Source organism: Falco biarmicus, chromosome 4, assembly GCF_023638135.1.
Source record: "Falco biarmicus isolate bFalBia1 chromosome 4, bFalBia1.pri, whole genome shotgun sequence".
Taxonomy (NCBI): domain Eukaryota; kingdom Metazoa; phylum Chordata; class Aves; order Falconiformes; family Falconidae; genus Falco; species Falco biarmicus.
Window position 1 is genome coordinate 88,961,276 of NC_079291.1, and position 19,154 is coordinate 88,980,429.

The following is a 19,154-nucleotide window of genomic DNA, read 5'->3' on the forward strand; positions in this document are numbered from 1 at the left end:
TGCCTACTCTTCATTACCTTTAATTGCCAGTAGAGCAAAGACTTATAGCAGCTTTGACTCCTCAGCTGCTGAGGAGGGATGGTAGGGAGGGCAAGTGATACACTGAAACTGTGTTGTGGCCAAATGAGCAGCAAAAATAACTGGAGGATAAAATTATGAGAGAGCAGAAAAAAAGACACATGAAATGCATTTCATAGGACCAGGCTTACCATCAGAACCAGATGATGGTTGCTGTCAGGGAAGAAGAAGGAGCTGACACCATCACTACAAAAGCCAGCAAGTGGGGAAGCCTGATTCAGCAGCCCCATGCAGGCAAACCTGCCACTGTCCATCCTGGACCACAGCTGTCTCGGGGAGCTGCTGAAAGAGCAAGGGTACACGCTGGCCTAGACAAGACTGTGCATGAAGTCTCCTGCCCATGCAGTGTGCTTCAGCCTGAAGAAATGTCTCTTCAGGATGAAGACATGCGCCTGCCCCTCTAGCTAGGCAGTAGGGCTGTACACTACCAGGGTGTGCTTAATAGCAGAACCTGGCTCCTCAGGTTTTTCCTCCCTACTGTTCACTTTCTATCATCATCTTTCCTGCATTTCCTCCCATTTCCCTCTGGAGTACAAAAGTATTCCTGGCTTGTTTCCTCCACAGCCTACCTCTGAGGTTTTGGGTCAACATCCTGAAGAACCCCCAGTTCGTCTTTGACATCGACAAGACGGACCACATCGATGCATGTCTCTCTGTGATAGCCCAGGCCTTCATTGATGCCTGCTCCCTGTCCGACCTGCAGCTGGGCAAGGTATCGTCCAGAGAGGACACCTCACTCCTGCTCGGGCATCACAGACGGAGACCAGGCTGGGTGGGAAGGGGCTGCTGGAGGCCACCCAGCCCAACCTCCCCCAGCAGTGGGGCTGGCTGGCGGCCACTTGCTCTGGTTCATGCCATGGAGTTTTGGCTGTCTCCAAGGATGGCGTTCTCCCCCTCCCTCTCCCACCACTCCATTCAGGCTTGAGCTTGAAATTTGCACCCTCTCTGTCACAAGCAGCAGTCAGGGAGTGGGAACACGCAGTCGCAGCCAGGGTGGCCAAAGACCCCAGCCGGGAAGACTCAGAGGATGGTGGGAGGGCCAGCCACCGGCTTGTCTGCTCGGTGTTACCCAGCAGCTGTACGAGTTGCCCTGTGGTCACAGGGGAGCCCAGCTCCTTTGGTCAGGGCTGGTGCAGGGGACAGCATTAGCATAACAGTCGCATAACAGCAGCAGAGGGATGATGTAAACCCCCAGTGGCAGGCTGGAAAATGACCTAGCTTCAGGTGAAGCTTTAATCATCACTGTCAGTGGTTTCTGCACAGCCTCTCACCTGGGCAAGCCATGAACACGGTCAGCACATACCAGCTTAGCTCACATGGAGGTGCGGGTCCTGCCAGGGGACAGCCTGGTGACACCGTCCATCAGCACTTGGAGGGCACTGCCGCCGGTGTGCCAGCACAGCCACAGGTGCGCCCCTCCCATGGCAGCATCTCCATCACACGAGGCCACCTCTGGCACGGGGTCGGGGCCCGGCGCACCAGGAGGCTCAGCCTCCCCCGGGCCAACGCAAGCCTGCACGGGCCATGTCTCCTTTCCCACCGTTGGGCTCCCGTGCACCGTCCCACAGGGCTGGCAGGCAGCAAGGCGTCCAGCACGCATGTCTTCTGTTCTCTCAGTGGCTCGGTTGAATGCAGTGCTGACATTTGAAACTTCCCAACATAAATAGGTTTTATTAAGAAATGCTATAAACCATCCCCTGCTGCCCCCCACCCCAGAGGCTGGCAGCAGCACAGTGCGTGATGTAGAGGGGACGCTATGGAGAGAGAGGCAGGTGCTGCCCCATGTCCCCCGGGCTGAGAGCAACAGGAAGCCTTCACTGGGAGACATCAATACTGGAGGAAGATCTAATGAGTGCTTGGTTTTTCGTTTGTTTGGGTGTTGGTCTGTTTTTTGGGTTTTTTTTGCATGTGTTACAAAACACCTACAGTTTGTCCTTGTCAAGCTGTGGATGAGGGGAAGAGGGGTCAGCTGGAGTCAGACAGCAGATGGAAACATTTTTCAGGAATACAATAGCATAAGTGAAGGAATTGTTGAGTAACATGGGAAGAATAAATCCTCAGCATAAAAATCAGCTTGCATATGCACGCAGCATATCACTGAATGTTTTCCGGGCTGCATTCATCCACTGGTTTCAGCATGTTGCTCTTGATACTGCAAATGTGAGAGCAGACCCAGACTCTGTACATCTACAGCACACAAGCAGTTAATAAGCCACTACCCATCTCTTCATAATACAGACAAATCAAGCGCAATTAAAAACTAACTTAAAAGAGAGGCAGCATGGTTTTTTTTTTCCAAGAGGAAAAAAAAATATGTTGTGAGCAGGCTTTGTAACTTGGCTATATTCCTGTAATGCCTTGTCATTGGGTTTGAAAATAAACTGCTGTGGGATCTGGTGCCACAGCCTGGTGCCCATTTCCCATTTCTCCTGCAGCATTAGCCACGCTACATATTGCAGCAGCAGATTGCAGTTACCCCAGGCTTCCTTATTTACTGCCCAATGCAGCTGAAGATGCTGCCTCCACAGCGAAAGCCCTGCCGTGCTTGTCTCCTCTGAAGGTCCTCCCCCTCCCCCTCCACCTGTCAGAACATTGGGGAGCTTGATCTTACACCCCTCTGTGCCCCCAGGCCTAGGGCTGTTTCCCTTCGGGATGCAACACGGTGCCAGGCAGCCAGGTTCATTCCCAGGGTAATGGTATCAGCAGGGCAGGACTGCCTTGAGGTTAAAATAATTCATACTTGTGTTTGCAAGGAGTGCAGGCAGGGTTATGCCTTCACTGGTACAACCTGATCCTGTGGCTGAGAGGTTAAAACTGCTTTGTCCAAGCTGACATTAATCAAGAGAACTCAGTTTTTTTGTTAATTACTTTACATGCACTCAATATAAGCCAGGCAGGCTGGGTTAGCCAATGCAAAATAAATCAAAGCTACATGAAAAATCCAAGACCAACATTTTGACTGACAAAGTTCAGCTTGTAAGAGAGCTTTGTTCTTCACTTTAAATCAAGCTGGCTGCTTGAGAGACCCAAGTAAACGCATGCAGAAGCCCTTCCCTTATTACCAATTTCCACACACACAGAGCACAAGTGTTTTATCTAACACAGCCATGCCACAGTCATCTGCAGAGCATCACCTGGCAGCAAGCCACCTCGCCTGACCCTGCTTGTGCTTTTTAGCCTGCCCTTGCTGCAAATTCAAACACATTCACATAGACCACCTTCACGGGCATTGTGGCTAACAAACATTCAGCTCACGGTAGAAAGAAGGGTGGAGGGACGGTGCTGTGGGTCTGCAGCTGAGTGATACCCACCCACAGCACCTTGATGTGGCTAAGCAGGCACCTCTGTCATTAGGTGTGTTTTGCCTCACCTAATGTCCTACCGCACTCCTGCCTGTGTAAACCCAGGACCAAAGACATAGCTGTTCTTCTGAACCCAGCTGTAGCTGAAGTCCGCATATGATGGTTAGCACTTTGGTCAGACAAACAGGATAAGAAGTTTGCAGCCAGGAGCAACATGGTGATGCCATCCAATTTCAGTATCTCATCCTTGCTCTAGGACTCCCCGACCAATAAACTACTGTATGCCAAGGAGATCCCAGAGTATCGGAAGATTGTGCAGCGATACTACAAGCAAATCCATGACATGCCCCCACTCAGCGAGCAGGAGATGAACGCCCACCTTGCGGAGGAGTCGCGGGTAAGGCTGCTGGGCTGCAACGAGGGGGGGGGGGCGGGGGGAGGGCTCGGCCGGTGCACACCCCCGTGCCAGGGTCCGCAGGCTCAGTGTGCGGCCAGCGGCGAGGAGCACTGAGCCTGCTCCACTCCGGCTGACAGCAGGAGCCTGGGAGCGGCAGGGAGCGCAGCTAGGCTGCAATTGGCTACTGCTTAGATACTGGAAGGAGCAAACAAGAAAGGCTATTTTGCCTGAAACTTCCACACACAAACTTCATCTGACCTAATTTCAAGCACTTTCAATTACTGCCGGAGCTGCAGTAAACACCCACGAGTTCGCTTGAACGAAACTAGCTTTGGCACCACTGGGAGTTGAAAGCAAAAATCAGTGCCAAAAAGCCAGGAAGTTTGGAAAAGGATCGGTGCAGCCCCGCAGCCCCCCCCGGCCAGCTGGCCCCCCGGGCACCAACTGCCAGGGCCAGCCCCGTGTCCCAGGCAGCCTGCTGGCAGCCGGCCCTGGCAGCCAGCCCGCGGGATGCCGGCCCCGGTACCAGCTACAGGAGCTGGCAGCCACGCTCCGGATCCAAGTCCTGCCAGCCATATGCCACAGTTTCCTCAAAATCAAACCGTCTCCCACAGTGTTTTAGCTTCGGCCACCTAGCAGGTTTTTCTGCCGGCATTCCTCTGCCCAGCTGTTGTGCTGCCCCCTCCTATGAAATGGCTTGAACTTGAACAAGGAGGGGTCAGCAGTGCTACCAAGTGTGGCACTTAAAGCTGGCTTTAAAAAGAGTGAGACCATTTCTGATGTGAGCAAATGCACCTTCCTTAAGGGAGTAAGGCAAAAGTCCAGCTGCATCAACACAACAGTAACAAAAACACCCCAGCAAAACCTTTTAATCTAGTTAATGCCTGCTGATAGGGCTTGAATTTGCGTGCTGCACCACGTTAATATTCCACCCCTCTTTGTTCTGTTTTTATAAAGAAATACCGGAATGAATTCAACACCAACGTTGCCATGGCTGAGATATACAAATACGCCAAGAGATACCGCTCCCAGGTAAGCGGATTCAGCCGCAGTCGGCCCCCAGCACAGCTGCAGAGGGAATAGCAGGCAGTATGTTGTAACCCAGGAGTCAGATGCCTGTGTCTGGTCCCACAGAAAATGGATGATGTTTTTTTGCATAATCCCAGACACGTATGTAATATGTGCATGCACAGGTGCACCTGCTCTCCTATCCCTTGGCTGATGACTTCTTGGAAGAGAAGGCCAGCTATTCCTGGCTGATCTTGATAGTGCTGGGCTGGGCCAGAGTGAAGTGGAGCTGCCTGCTGTGCAGACCCACAGATGCTTTCAGGAGGGCAGAGCACGCTGATGCAGTCCAGACCCAAAATAACTTGCCACCCACCGCCCTCAGCAGAGGCAGTGGCCCCAGCTGGCACCTGACCGCCTGCGCTGCTGGCTACCTCTGCACCATGAGCTTTGTTACTGTGATGGTTTTCCGTTGCATTCCCCTCCGCTCCCACCCCCTGCCCAGGGACCCAGCTGCACCCCAGCACAGCCGGAGGGTACCGAGGTGTGTGAGCGCGCAGGGCATGCTCTCCCCAACCCAAGGTCCAGCTGGGATTCAGGCTGGACAGGGCTGGCATGTGGGCACCCACACTGCCTCAGCCACCCACCTGCCCATGTCTCCCACAGATCGTGGCCGCCCTGGACGCCAATCCCACAACAAAGCGCACCCAGCTCCAGCACAAGTTTGAGCAAGTGATTGCACTCATGGAGGATAACATCTACGAGTGCTGCAGCGAAGCCTAGGCCAACTGCAGCGCTGGAAGTGACCTTCTCCACAGCGCAGTGCCGTAGGGAACCCGCCTTCAGCCACGGACACACCATGTATCGCCTCCACCAGGGTCATTCCCAAACCAGTCTTGTGGTGGGGTGGGCCTGGCCTGCGGCTGAAGGGCTCCCTCACCAAACAAGAAGCCACAAGACACCTTTCTGAGCAGCTCAAAAACCCTCTGGTCTGCACTGTGACACCCATAATTTATTTGCTGTTTCCAGCCAGAAACAAAGACATGACACTTGTGGCAAGCTCAGTTCACCACTTCCCTCTGATCAGCGCCTGAGCAGTCAGCGGCTCCCTGCATCCCTCTCTGTGGCTCCTTGGGACAAGAGATGGGGCTGCAGAAGCCATAACACCAGATGCAAAGCAGAAGGGTAGCCTCAGGGAGTAACGAGCAGAGATGGCAAAGGCCGTCGGAGCAACGTCTGAGCTCCCTTCCACACCATCCCTCTGACATCCTTGTTTTTCCAACACCAGGGACTCCTATCAGCTGTTCACTATCTGCTGCATTCTGTGTATTTTTGTGCCTTTTTTAATTTTTGTACTGTATGTGTAAACATAACCACTCCTCCATCTGAGACTTGGGCAACATGGGGAACTCAGGGCTGAGACAAAGCAGTTGCTTCCCCAGCAGCTAAGGCACGGTGCCTTAGCCTGAAGCACTTCATCCCCTAACAGCGGCAGCTGTTATGGAGCCGGAGGGAGCATGTTATGTGTCAGGCAGCGTGGAGGGGCTGTTCCCCCTTCCCCGGACTCCCGTTCTGCGTGCACAGCCATTGGGAGGTGCAGTGGGTAGGCAGATACCCCACACCCCTTCCAGCCAGCTGGTGGCAGGCACGGCTTCTGCCCAGAGGACCAAGTATAGCGGGTGAGGGGAAGGACTCACACCTCACACTCGGGTCTCCCTGCCGTGGTGGCTGCGCACATGTCTGTGGCGCTGCCCCGGGTCACGCCACTCATGCCAGCGGGGCTCAGCTCCTGCCGACAGCTCTCTGGCAGAGCAGGCTTGAGCCACGCACAGGGCAAAACACCAGGTAGCACCGTCCCCCCTTCTGCCCCACACACTCCAGCATCTCCCTGTCCTCATCACTGAAACCAAGGTCAGTGCTACTGAGGTATCTTCCTAAAGCAGCTCGTTCTGCTCACTGTGGACCCAGCCCGCCATGGTTGTCACTCAAGAGCAGCCAAGAGAGTGCAGTTTTGCTGCATGTCCAGTCTTTTTATTTTTTGGCCCACAAAGGCAAAGGGACTGGACCCCATCGCCCTGGCAGTACAATGCGCTCACTCACGCAGGGCAGCAGAGCAGCTGCAGCACCGCAAGCTGCAAACAAAGGTAGAATGCGTCCCACGCTAACGCTGGGGTCAGTGGGCAGGGTCCCACTGCGCAGACAAACACAGCTCATCCAAGACCTAGAAACTTCACTGTTGCCCTGCGGCAGCCACGCAGGGGCAAAACCCCTGTCCAACCTTGGTAGCTATTCTCCCTTCTGCAGACAACTTTGTCTTTCCCACAGCCAGGGCAGCCATGACTACTCTGGTCTCCAGCATCACACAGGCCCCACTGCAGAAGCTGGACCACAGCTAATGCCACATGCTTGAAGCCAACATTCACATGTCGGTAAAGGCAACCTGCCCGTGAAAGGTAAACCCAGCCGTCATCACTGCATTTTCAAACGGCCAAATAGAAGTTACTACCTCACTCCAGGCAGGGTCTAAGGTGAGCCTCTGTTACTAATCCAGCTGGCAAGGATGCAACCTGGTTTTAGATGACTTAGGTCCACCAAAAACTCCTCCTGGGTGACTTACTGCCATGGACAGGTGGCCTCCATCCCATCATTTCCAGTAATGCCACATTTGTCAGAAATTGGAACATCAGAATTGTGTATGTGTATATAGATATCTATTTTAAAACAAATTATAGACTTTATCCAGTATGTTAAGGGCGGGGGGGGCACGGGGTACAGTGGGAAGGGAAAGGGGAATAATAGGTTTTTTTGTTGGGTTTTTTTTGTTGTTGTTGTTGTTCTTTTTTATAAGAACTACAGAAAAAGTACATACACTGTGGAGGTTTCAATGTCTTTGCTGAGGATGTGGCTTCAGAATAGAAACTCTTAAGAATGTAGCTGGGCTACATTTTATTTTAAAAGTGATTTCACAAAAAAAAAAAAATCTTGAATATTTTTTTTTTCTTTTAGAAACTGTGAATAGCTGCCAGATACACAGGCAGGCCCAGCACAGGGAAGGTGAGGGTGATAAGGACCAAGGTAGCAGAGAACGTTGAGCTTGGCTGGAGGTGGGGAAAGGGCCATGGAGCAATAGCCCCATGTTGTTACAAGGAAAGGATACAAGTGAGCCAATAGTGAGTATAGTTTGCCTCCAGGTGATGTGACTGGGCCATGTATTGGGGCCTATTGCTTTATTATTTAATTTTTTCCAAAGAAAAAAAAGGTAGTTGCTACAACCATTTTAAATGAACAACTTTAACAGAGCAGAAGCTTGAGGGTTTGTAGTGTTGCCTTGAACCCCTCAGCCCTTTGTAACATGTTTTTAAACTTTGGCACATGTTGTGGGTGTAGTGCCCTTACCTGCTGTGTAGTGGAAGTGGCAAACTCTTGGAAAAGCCTATCTTTGTAATAAAACAAGGTGCTGAACCCTGTGTAGCGAAGTTCCTGCCCCTGTGCATGCAGAGGACACACGACACTGTGGAACATAGCTGTGGCTGTGCACAACATGCTTTGCATGGACGAGACCAGCTTTGCCTGCACGCGGTGTCAGCAGCTCCACTGATGAGCACCTCATCTCCGTGCGAGATGGGGTTTTACCCACAGCACGCTGTGCTGCACACACAAAGACCAGTAACACCACAACAGTGCCCAGGGCTGGGCTCCCTTACCTCTGCCAGGTGCTGTCTGCCCACCAGACTGTGTCCTCCCAGCCCCAGCAAACCCAGCACCAGCTCTGCACCACTGCCAGCCCTCAAGGCTTCTAGCTTTGGTGCCGTGACACAGCTGCAGCCCACTGGTCTTAATAACCATGGCATTGCTAAATCCTCTCTCTTCCACCTCCCCCAGTAAATGCTGCTCTTCCCAGACACAAGAGGGATTTTCTTTTCCCACCAGAAAGTTTATTCTTCACAGAACTAAACCCAGCCATTAAATGATTTGGCCTCTATCAAAGGGAACCTCACTTTTCACACCAAGTGCCAGGTGGGAGAGGGCACAGCCCCTGCCTGGTCCTGTTCCAGGACACTCCCGCACGAGCGAGCAGGTCTATGTGAGGCTAACCATCACCAAAGGGTTAGGAGAGCTGTGGTCCTTACCACTGCAGCATCCCCCACCCTGTCCCTGGGGGAAGAAAGAGTTCCAGCTCCATTAAAGATGGATCAACATGTCTGAGGCTGAAGTTTAAAGAGAAGTTAGTTTGCTCAGCTCTTGCTTAAGCCCTGGAGCAAGGCCAGGAGCTGTGGAGGGCATTGCCAAGGCCAGCTGAAGATTAGCAAAATCCTCTTTAGGAAGAGTTTTACTTCCACTTATTTTCTCCTGTCCAGGAGGACTGTAACCCGTTGCATTATCAGGCTGACCTTCAGAAGGTCTGTTGTGCACAGAGCAAGAAAAATTCAGGCATTTGAAACTATTAAATGAAAGCGTTCACACACTGACCCACAGGAGCTAGCAAGACAGGTTTAGAAGTGGGAACTGCACCCCAGATAGGCAACAAGAGCACAAGCAATGCTACAGTCTACAGCAAACCCCCCAAACTCCTTTTTTGAGCCGTAAAACACATCTGTCTTCCTCTTACCATGGCTAGAGCACAGGCAGCTCCCCAGCACCAGGGACCCTCACCCATGACACATACAGGAATGCCGCAGCAGCATGTTGGGTAATCCCAGCTCAGCCGGGCATTAGCCCAAGGGCAGCCAGGAGGGCAGGGGGGCTGGATGCTGCCCCACACTGGGGCTGTGGGCACCACAGCCCACACTGCTAGGGCCAGCCAGGCCCTGGCTTTGCAGTGCCCAGGGGTGCCCCTACACTGTGTGCCATGGTGCCAGGGCCCCTGCACCCTGTGCCATCAGCTGGCACCGGGACTTGCTGCCAGCTGGCACACATGCAGCCCCCAGAGCCCAGCCACCCCAGCACTTGGCCCGTGTGCTACTGTGTCTGGGGACATGTGGGGACAGACAGGCCAGCTCCCCGTGAAGGCAGACAGCTGCCCACAGCACCGGCTCACCACCATGCCACACAGGACAGGGCTAGGGGAGTGCAGGGACAGAGACCACGAGCAGGGCAGCACCCACACCATTTCATGAGGCGAGTGCACAGCTTTATTATTACAAGGTGAACACAGATTTAAAACCTGTCCTGGGGACTAAAATCAACACAGACTGGGAGGGCTCAGGGCAGGCTGGAAGCAGGGCTGGGCTGCCAGGGAGCAGGGCTGCCCGGACCCCGCTACAGGCCCTGCCTGCCCTCCAGAGGGGTGGCTACCACCCTGCAGCCTGGCCTGCCCTGGCCGGTTTCTGGGGTGCCCCGGGGCTTCCTTGCCTTGCCCTGGTCCCCCTTCGCCTTGGGGGTGTCCTGCTGTGCCCCCCGGGCGCCTTAGCCCTGCTCTTTCCAACCAGAGCCGCGCGGGACCCCTTCGCCCCAGCACCCCCAGGGCTGCCACTCCCCCCCCCCCCCCCCGCACCTTCAGAGCCACAGGGGACCCTGAGTGCCCTTTGCTGGGGGCCCGGGGCTGGCAGGCAGCTCCTGGGGGCTTTGCTCCATCGCTCCTGGTGGGGCCTGGAGGGGAGAGAGCACCTCAGGCTCCTGCCATGCCCGAGCCACCCAGCCACGCCATGCAGCCCTGCTACTCACGTCCACGGGCTTTGTCCTTGGCTTCTGCTTCGCTGTGGCCAGGCTACCCCCCACGGCGCCTGCGGGAGAAGGGGCGGCGTGCCAGCCTGGGCAGTGGCCTCTCCATGGGACTGGGGCAGCCCAGGGCACTGCCAACCCTTTACCTCACTGCTGTGCATGCCGGGGGTCCCCTTCCGTCCCACCTTCGGCACCTGTCCTCTGATGGGATCCACCTGGTCCATTGTCTGCTTCTGCCACAGCTTCTCAGGGGCCAGCTGGGGGTGAAGGAGGGGTGGAAGTGGGGCCAGTGGAGGCGGCACCTCAGCCCCCAGCCCCAGGCCAGTGGCCCCCATGGCGGAGGAGTTGTGGGGCCGCACCAGGTCCCCACAGCTCAGCCCCTTGCTCAGTGCCTGCTTCAGCAGGTCCCCGAGGTGGCCAGGGTCCACAGTGGGGTACTTGGCCAGGATGAACCGCTTGATGGCAACAATGGAGGCACCCTTCCTCTCGTCCTGGGCCTGCAGCGCCTCAGTGACCATGTGCAGGGTTGAGGGGCGCCGGGGCTGCCGGCCCTGGGCTGGCAGATGTGGAAGCTGGGCTGTGCCAGCAGCTTCAGCTCCTGGAAGAGGCACCCCTTGGGATGTGGGCCCAGCCCCAAGGCACTCACACCCCTGATGGCTGCAGAGCCCCCCAGAAGCCAAGCAGCCACAACCCTTCTCCTCACAGGGACCCACCAGAACCCCAGACCCATGGGAGCCACAGTGCTGCCAGCACCTGGCAAACCCTTACCCAGCTCGGGCTCCATAGCAGCACACACACCAGCCTGCAATCCCAGCTCTGCTCACAGCACCACTACCCTTGCTCACAAGCTCTGCTCACCTGCAGCTAATTTATCCGATCAGCACCCTAATTGCAGGAGCTGGTTAGCAGCTGCTAATTGCTCTGGTTGCCACCCAGGTGAGAGCAGGGGGTTGGGGAGTTGAGTGCCCTTTGCCAAAGCTTTGTGAGGGGCTGGAGGGAGAAGGAGCTTGTCCAAGCAGTGGGTTTGGAGAGGGAGGAGACATAAGGGGTCGTGGAGTGATCACCCTGAACACGTACGGGAAAGGCATCTGCCTGCTGCTTGGTGGGTGGTGGGGTGCTGGCATTGCAGCTTGCTGGTGGTATTTGCTGTGGGGCAGACAGGGAGCCAGCTGGTGGCGCGGGGACCAGTTTCTGCGCACTGGGTGATGGCTGGCTCCCTTTGCCTGGGACAGCCCCACTGGGAAATGGGGGGCTGCATTGCCAGGGGAGCCTGGAAAATGACAAGGAAAAAGGAAACAAGAAAACAAATGAGAAGAGGAAAATGGAAAGCTGCTTCGTTGGCCAGCGAGGGCAGGAGAAGTGACTCTCCCACAGTAGCCCCAGGTGTGTACCCATGAGCAGGACCCCCGCTTGTCCCTGCCCACTGAATCCCACCATGCTCGGGGGATAGCGCTCCCAGCCCCACATGCAGGCAGCCCCTCCATGTTGGCTCTTGGTACAGCAACCACCCCGTGTTGAGGACAGCATGATCCCATGGGTCAGGTGTGAGCTAAGCCCTTGACCATCTGGGGTCCCCAACACACCCAGGGTGCTTCTGTGTCACAGCCACCTTAAAAATAACTCCTGCTGTGATCCTATGGATACTTTCCCTGCTGTTCCAGCAAGGTAGGATATTTGTGCTACTTTCTGTTGTGCTTGTGCTCATGAAGCGAGCCTGAGTAACCAGCTGCTCTTTGTCACAGGAACAGTGTGGATGTCCCCACCATGGGGACCACCGTCGTTCTTCACAGCATGCCAAGTCAGTCCCTTCCTCTTTACATGAGTCACAGGGCTTTCGTATGCATCATCCCTCAAAGACGTGGGGAAGCTGCAAGCCCAAGGAAAAGCCGGGATTACATGATGGTAGGGCTGGTTCATGGCCCGGCTCAGCAGACATGTTACCATGCCAATGTATGTGCAAAGTGCTGCCCAGAAAGACCTTTGTCGAGGTCTGTGCCCACCAGCTAGGCCCATGGGATGGATCTTGGCAGGAGACTGCAGTGCCGGCAGAAGCTGGGTCTGGAGCCAGGAGCTGGGAGAGGCACCCGGTGCCTCAGGGCCCTGCATGCCTGGCTATCCCCAGACCAGCGCAGTCAGCCCATTCCCTGCTCCATTTCCAGTCCATTTCCGAATTCCCCAGGAAGGGGATGGTGGGGACACTGGAGAGCTGCAGAGGCTGGCACCACAGCAGGGTTGGGTGCATGTCCCCCAACCATCTCCTCCTCCTGGATCAGGCCATCCCCTCTCCAGCAACTCCATTGATGCTTCTGGCACCCGCCTGGGCTGGCGAGGAGGGTCCCAAAGCCTTGCTTGCCCCTGCCACTGCCAGCAGCAGTTGTAGTTCTGGGCGCTTTGTGGGGTGGCCACCTGCTAGCTTGGGGCCAGACCATGGCCAGCATGTGCTGGGGCCAGTCCTGCCCGTGCAGGGAAACCACAGCATCGCAGGGCTCCCATGGATTGCAGCCTCGTGGGCAGCAAATAAACACCAAATCCTTCCTCCTCTTCCCTCCAAAATCAGCTCCCAGATTTGAAGTACATGAATCAGACATCAGCCTAAACACTGAATTATTCATAAACCTCCAATCTTTAGATTTCACTGAATATGCAGAAGTATCGATAAAAAAAAATAATGAGAGAATTGTACTTGCAAATTGCTCTTTATTAAAGGTTTAACTTGCATGGGTTCTGTATGTTCCCTATTAGACCTTGCAAAGCCGCATAGGATTAGAAATCAGAGGGGATAATAATGTACAAAAATAGTTTCAAATGTTGATAACACTGAACAGCGAGAAAAACATCTTATTTGTATAACCGAGCTAAAAATAAAAATGAAGAACACTGCTACAATTGCAATATGCCATCTTGTAGTGCTTAAAACATATGCCGACATCTCTGAGCCATATGCTCCCATGTCTTGCCTGCTGCAGCGCGGAGGGAAGCTGAGCGATGCGCCGAGCGGCCTCGAAAGCACAGCGCGGGCCGAGCCCCCCCGCCGGGGCTGATGCCAGGCGGACGGCAGCTGAGCCGGGGGGCGCGGGGGGGGCGCGGCGGGGGCACGGCCCGCGGAGCCGGGGGGGCGTGAGGATGAGCGGTGGGACTACGAGGGGCGGGGGGCGGCCCGCTGCGGGTGCCGGCTCCGGGTGCGTGCGGTGCGCCAGGTGCGGCAGGCGGCATCGAGCCCCCCCCGTCGGCGGCCGCTCCGCACCCCGTGCCGGGCTTCCTGCGGCCGTCGCCTCTGCGGCACCGGGGGGCCACCCGTCCCCCGGGGGGCCACGGTGCGGCCGACACGCCGGCGGGGGACCGGGCGGGGGCTGCCCCGCAGCAGCCGGCCCGGCCCCGGGGCAGAGCCCGGAGGGGGGGCGGCGGGGGGCGGCGGGGCCTGCGGCAGCGCCCTGGGACGGCGCGGGCGCTGCGGGGCCGGGCCCAGCTGCCGGCGCCCCGGCCCGGGGCCTACGCGGGGGAGACCTGGCTGGTGGAGACGGAGGAGGTCTCCGTCTTGCCGGCGGACGTGTCCTCGTCGCCCAGCGGGTTCTTGCCGCAGCAGAGGGTCGTGATCATGCAGTTACGGAACTGGAAGGGAGGGGTCCCGGTGAGGCGGCGGGCCCGGCAGAGCTGCGTGCGCCCCTGCCCCTGGGGTCCCTGCCCCAGGCCACCAGCCGGGCCGGGGCGGGCACAGCCCCAGCTCCTCCACCAACCAGCGGCAGGGCCATTTCGGGCTATGCGGTAGTGCATCTTGCATTTAAGAGTTACGCAGTGCCAGGACGAGCTGCACAGTTGCCCTCCTGGGCATCAGAACAAGATCACCTGGACACACGCCCCCCTCCCAGCCCACTGGCACCTCAAAGTGCCACACCACTCGGCAAGCGGGTACAATGGAAAACCCCAACAAGGAGCCGGCCGCCCCCCTGCCGGTTACCTGTTTGTTCATTACGATGTAAATCACAGGGTTGTAGATGGCAGAGCTCTTGGCAAAGAAAGCCGGGATGGTCATGAAGATGGGCCCGAAGTCTGACCCCTGGTTGGTGAAGATGTAGAAAGCAACGCTGGCATAGGGGACCCAGCAGATCAGGAAGGCGATGACCATGATGATGACCATGCGGGTCACTTCCTTCTCTGCCTTCTGGGTAGTGGCAGACTCCTGCTGCTGGGCGGCAGCCTGCGGGCAGAAGGGAACAGAAACATGATGGAGCTGGGGAGGGTTGCACCCGCGTGGGACATGGGGTCAGGGCTCGGGGTAGTTGAGCTGCACATCTGGAGTTTGCCGTTTCCCCCTTTGCAGAAAGCCAGCCTTTCTGTCACCAGTCTGGAGCCTGGCATGGGCCCCTTCCCAGCACTGGGGATCGGGGTGGCCCCCAGCCCACCACCACTGACAGGTACCCACCTCCTTGACAGTGCAAACCAGGTTCCCGTAGCAGAAGAAAATGACCAACAGCGGGATGGTGAAGTGAACCACAAACATGTAGATGACGAAAGATTCGTTGTTGACCTCTGGCTTCAGAGTGTAATAGTCGATCCCGCACGAGCACTGCATGCCCTCGGGGATGTACCTGCAAGGTGAGCCAGGCAGGTCAGCGCCTAGCAGAGGAGATCGGCTGGAAGCCCCAGTGGGGCCACAGCCAGCCAGGCTCCCGCAGCCCCCACGCTGGGCACGGCACCCTCCCTACCTGGACCAGCCAAACAGCGGGGGAGCAGCACATGCCAAGGCCATGATCCAGGAGAAGGCAACACCCATGATGGCATGGTTCTCCCCAAAGCGGAAGTTGCTCATGGGCTTGCAGACCACTACGTATCTTTCGATAGCCAGGACAACCAGCGACCAGAGAGCAATTTCACCTGCGCCACGGAGAAAGATGGATAGGGACACAGGGACTTTGAGCATCAGGAGGAGAAAAACACACTGATGGCAGCATGAGACCTCCTCAGACTGTTGTTCCTGAGGAAGACCCCTGGCAGCAGGTGAATCTCAACCAAGGGTTCATCTGCCAAGTGCAGCAGGAAGGCATGAGAAGACACCTCCCCAGTGCAATGCTGACCCGCAGTGACCACTTTGCTGCTGCATTTTGAGATCCATGGCTGGATCCTACCACTCATCCCAGACATCACCTGCACCTGCAAGCCTATGGTCCCTCTTTTAGGTGCAGTGAGTGAGTGCCCATCATCCCAAGATTTCCACTCATTACCCACAGCTTCCCAGGAAACTTGTGCCACAAGGACCGCACCGGTAAAATGGCTGCCTGTGGCTGAAAGCTGAGCTGAATGGAGGAGAGCATTTTTAGACACACAATTTAACATCTGTTTCGGTCAGAGCCTGGCTGGCACAGGGAGGAGAGCCAGCTTTGCTAGCCTGCGCCACCATGCACCACATCGGAGCGAATGACAGACGCACGAAACAGGAAGAACAAATTTGTCATCTCTCAAGTCAGAAAGCAAGCCAAAAAGATGTGCAAATCCAGCAACTGCAAAATCTGCTACTGGTTGTTTTTCACTGCTGCACTGTTGTTCTCAGGATACTGAGCAGGTGGCTACCAAAATAAGGTCAAAAAAAGAAAAAAAAGGTGTCATTTGTCACTTTCTTCACTTCCCACCCTGAAACACTGCAACTGCCTTGGCCCACATCAGCAGCACACCAAGGACCTTTGAGATACCACGCTTCTCCAAGATCATCTGGGTGTCTTCCCTCCCCCTCATAAAAGCTGGGGCAATTCCTGCCAGAAGATTTTTGAATATTTGGAAAACTCACCACCCAGTGTAGCAAAGAATCCTTCAATGTAGCACCCTGTTACTCCAAAGACAAAGTACCCATTCATTGAAGTGTACATGGTGGTCGTGAAGCCTCCAAAGACCATGAAAAGATCGGCGACTGCCAGGTTCAGAAGGATGTAGTTTAGAGGCGTCCGGAGCTTCTTGTGCTGGATGGTGACATACAGAGTGAGGAAGTTGATGGGGAAGCCAAGCAGGATCAGCATGAACATGTAGGCAGCCAGTGCCGAGAACTTCCAGGGCTCAGCCAGGTAGTACTGAGGATACTCAAAGGGGCTCCGCACCACCCCAGTCTTGTTGGACATGGGCACGTAGAAGTCTTGGCCTTCTGTCCCGTTCATGGCTGTGGTTTGTGAGGTGCCTTTTGCTCTTACTCAGGTGTTTCTTTTGCACGCAGGGGGATTGCCTCTGAAGTGGGGCTTCCACCACGTCTCAGCCTTCGCCCCGAGGAGAGGTGGCTTTGCTCACCTCCACAGGGCACCTCTTTTAAAGTGCCCCCTGGGGTAAGCTCCAGGCATTGGTGTCAGCGCGATTAGGGCTTAGGTAATTATTAATCATAATCATCTAGGGGTAATTGGCTTTCCTGGGAAGGCGTTAAGGTGACACCTGTTTCTGGCCCACACTGTCATTGTTGGAGACCACTGCTCATGGTCATATATAAAGAGGTAGCTCTGCAACACACCTTTCATTTGGGGGGGCCCAAATCAGACAGCAGCTCCACTTGCACAGCCTCGCTCCTCAGCACGGTGTGTGGGAGCAAGGGTTTGGGTTGGGCCCTGCACCCGTGGCAGCCTGTGCACCACACAATCCAGAGCTGGACATCCACAGCTCATGCTGCCGTCACCCCGGGGAGGCACTTGCCCCCCAAGACCCCCAGTCCGCCCTCCATGGGCACTCAGGGGTGCGCTGCCCAGCCATGTGAAACACCTCCCTTGGTTTCCCCAGAGAGGTACTGGGAATGGGGTGCGTTACCATCAGGTTGCCAAGAGAAGACAAGGCACATGGAGATCCTTCTCTTGGCTGCGCTTTCTCAAAGCTCCCGGGCTGAGCTTTTGGCTCGCTAACAAACAGGAGCTCCTTTCCATCCAGCACTAACAGGAGGGAAGTTTGCAGTTCTGAACCCCACAGCTGTGGGTTTGGGGGCTGCAGATGGTTGCTGTGCTGGACAGGTGTGGCCTATCAGTGACAGAGGGGTGTCTCAGGCCTGTTCTTACAAGGGGAAAGTGGATCCATGATGCCAGCTACTCCCCACTGGAGGGCCATCCCCACTGTGACTGCCATTCCCTGTGGGAGGCTGCAGAAGGGTGCTCTCAGGCACCATGAGCATCACCAGTCCTTCTCCCACATGCTCTCAGCCACCTCTTTCTCTGCTGCGGGATTTGACTGAGGAGGTTTGAACGCCACATTGAAACACTGACTCCACTGGCAGGCTTCCAGTTGTACCATCTCCTCTGTGCCTGGCTTTGCATTTGGTTGGGGTCATGACAATTACATTGGCAACACCTAATAAATAACCTAGTCCATCTGTCCTGGAGAGGCAGCATTCTGCACTGGTGCTGAGAAGGCTGCTGGACAAGGGCACTGAGGGGAGGTTCTGAGCTGAAGCCAACACTCAGCTTCATATGCTGGTTAACAGACACCTTTGGTGTTCCTGAAACCTTGCAGGATCATCAAATTCCACAGGGGAATCCGTCGCTTGGGCCTCCCATGTCCTGTCTCTCTGCCTCCCCACTCAGTTGCGCTTGAAACGTTCCTTGCGCTTGGAATAGCGACTGAGTTAGACATACTTTCTTAATTTTTCAGAGGCAATGGGACAACACATACAGCAGAATAAGCACAACGAAGCCAACTGCAGAGGATCTATCTTCTGGAGAAGGTGGTCCCTTTACAGTTCATACCATCATGATTCATCTTTTAAACACCAAAACTATTTTTCCCATCTCCTCTTCAGTTTTTTCCCCCCCCCACCATTTCCCACCTTTCTCATTAGCAGTCAGTAACACTGCAGCTGACAGGCAGGTACCAGCTGGCTCCCCTGCAGAGGCTAGGCAAGGACTGCCTGCTCTGCCCCTAGGTAGGGGACCTGACACTCCCCTCCCCTTGCTGTCTTGCCAGCAGCTGGGGGCTGAGCTGAGCATTCCTTGCGGATAGGAGCAGGTAACTGCGAGTGCCTCATCCACACAGGAGCATGTGCCAGAGCCACTGGAGTTCACGGTGGGCAGAAGCTCACATCCTCTTGGCCTCGGTAAACTTCCTTTGGTCCTGGCCTAGTTTTAATCAGTGTTCCCTATGGGTTGGTTTAGCACGTACAAAAAGTTTAAAGGACAAAAGCACAAAGCACTGCACTCTCTTTAAAGAAGAGACCAAGCTGGGAAACCTTCACTCTGAGTGGGGAAGGTCTGAAAGAACTGAAGTGCTGGCAGCACAGACAAAGGAAGACCTGGCTGGCTGCAGCCAAAGGCAAGCTGTGATCACTCCGGACAGTCCCAAAGGTCGTCTTTCATATTAACGTGAAAATACCACGTGAAAAGTCCTCACCACATTCCACTCATCCAAAGTCCCTCTCAATTAACTTTTCACACGTGTTGCCAAGGCCAGCACAGTACCACTACCTAATTGCAAAAGCAGCTCTTCATACTTGTACCTGGGCATACAAGAAGGATTAGAGGTTTATCTTCCCAATACACAAATGTGACACCTTAAGCTGTGATGCAATAAGCCACTGCTGAGGTTAGCAGCTGCTGCTCAGAGCTTAGGGCCCAGCATGCGTCACCACTGGAGCACAGCAGTGAGACAGGCAAGCAGTAATGGGGTAGAACAGTGCAAATCAAAGAAAACCATTGGTCAGTCACTCACAACAGTTTCAGACAAAGGTGCTGTGGTGGGACTCCAGGACTCCTTATGATAAGGTT

The 19,154-nt window shown here is 55.3% G+C and overlaps 3 protein-coding genes across 4 annotated transcripts in view; 1 reads left to right on the plus strand and 2 right to left on the minus strand.

Annotated features, from left to right (window-relative positions):
• The window catches only part of PLXND1 (plexin D1), an 83,838-nt gene extending 75,594 nt beyond the window's left edge, over positions 1-8,244 (plus strand). Inside the window, exons 33-36 of the mRNA XM_056334774.1 lie at positions 643-790; positions 3,637-3,777; positions 4,735-4,809; positions 5,449-8,244. Coding sequence (XP_056190749.1) covers positions 643-790; positions 3,637-3,777; positions 4,735-4,809; positions 5,449-5,565 — 481 coding nt within the window. The 3' untranslated portion in view covers positions 5,566-8,244. The remainder of the gene's footprint in view (positions 1-642; positions 791-3,636; positions 3,778-4,734; positions 4,810-5,448) is intronic.
• A 1,812-nt stretch (positions 8,245-10,056) lies between these two features.
• On the minus strand, positions 10,057-11,592 carry LOC130148797 (histone H1.8). Of its 2 annotated transcripts, XM_056337781.1 has the most exons (3): positions 11,212-11,227; positions 10,590-11,038; positions 10,057-10,505 (listed from the first exon to the last, which is right to left on the minus strand). In XM_056337781.1, the coding sequence occupies exons 1-3, from the start codon at positions 11,225-11,227 to the stop codon at positions 10,443-10,445; spliced, it is 528 nt and encodes a 175-aa protein (XP_056193756.1). In that variant the 3' UTR covers positions 10,057-10,442. The 2 variants fall into 2 exon arrangements, 1 of the variants encoding a protein (XP_056193756.1); XR_008821671.1 differs by lacking the exon at positions 10,057-10,505 and having other exon boundaries at positions 10,594-10,700; positions 11,212-11,592.
• A 1,528-nt stretch (positions 11,593-13,120) lies between these two features.
• Positions 13,121-16,714, minus strand: RHO (rhodopsin). Its single transcript, XM_056338247.1, has 5 exons — positions 16,223-16,714; positions 15,147-15,315; positions 14,864-15,029; positions 14,399-14,638; positions 13,121-14,052 (listed from the first exon to the last, which is right to left on the minus strand). Exons 1-5 carry the CDS (start codon positions 16,581-16,583, stop codon positions 13,933-13,935), a joined length of 1,056 nt encoding a protein of 351 aa, XP_056194222.1. The 5' UTR covers positions 16,584-16,714; the 3' UTR covers positions 13,121-13,932.
• Between the last annotated feature and the right edge of the window lie 2,440 nt (positions 16,715-19,154).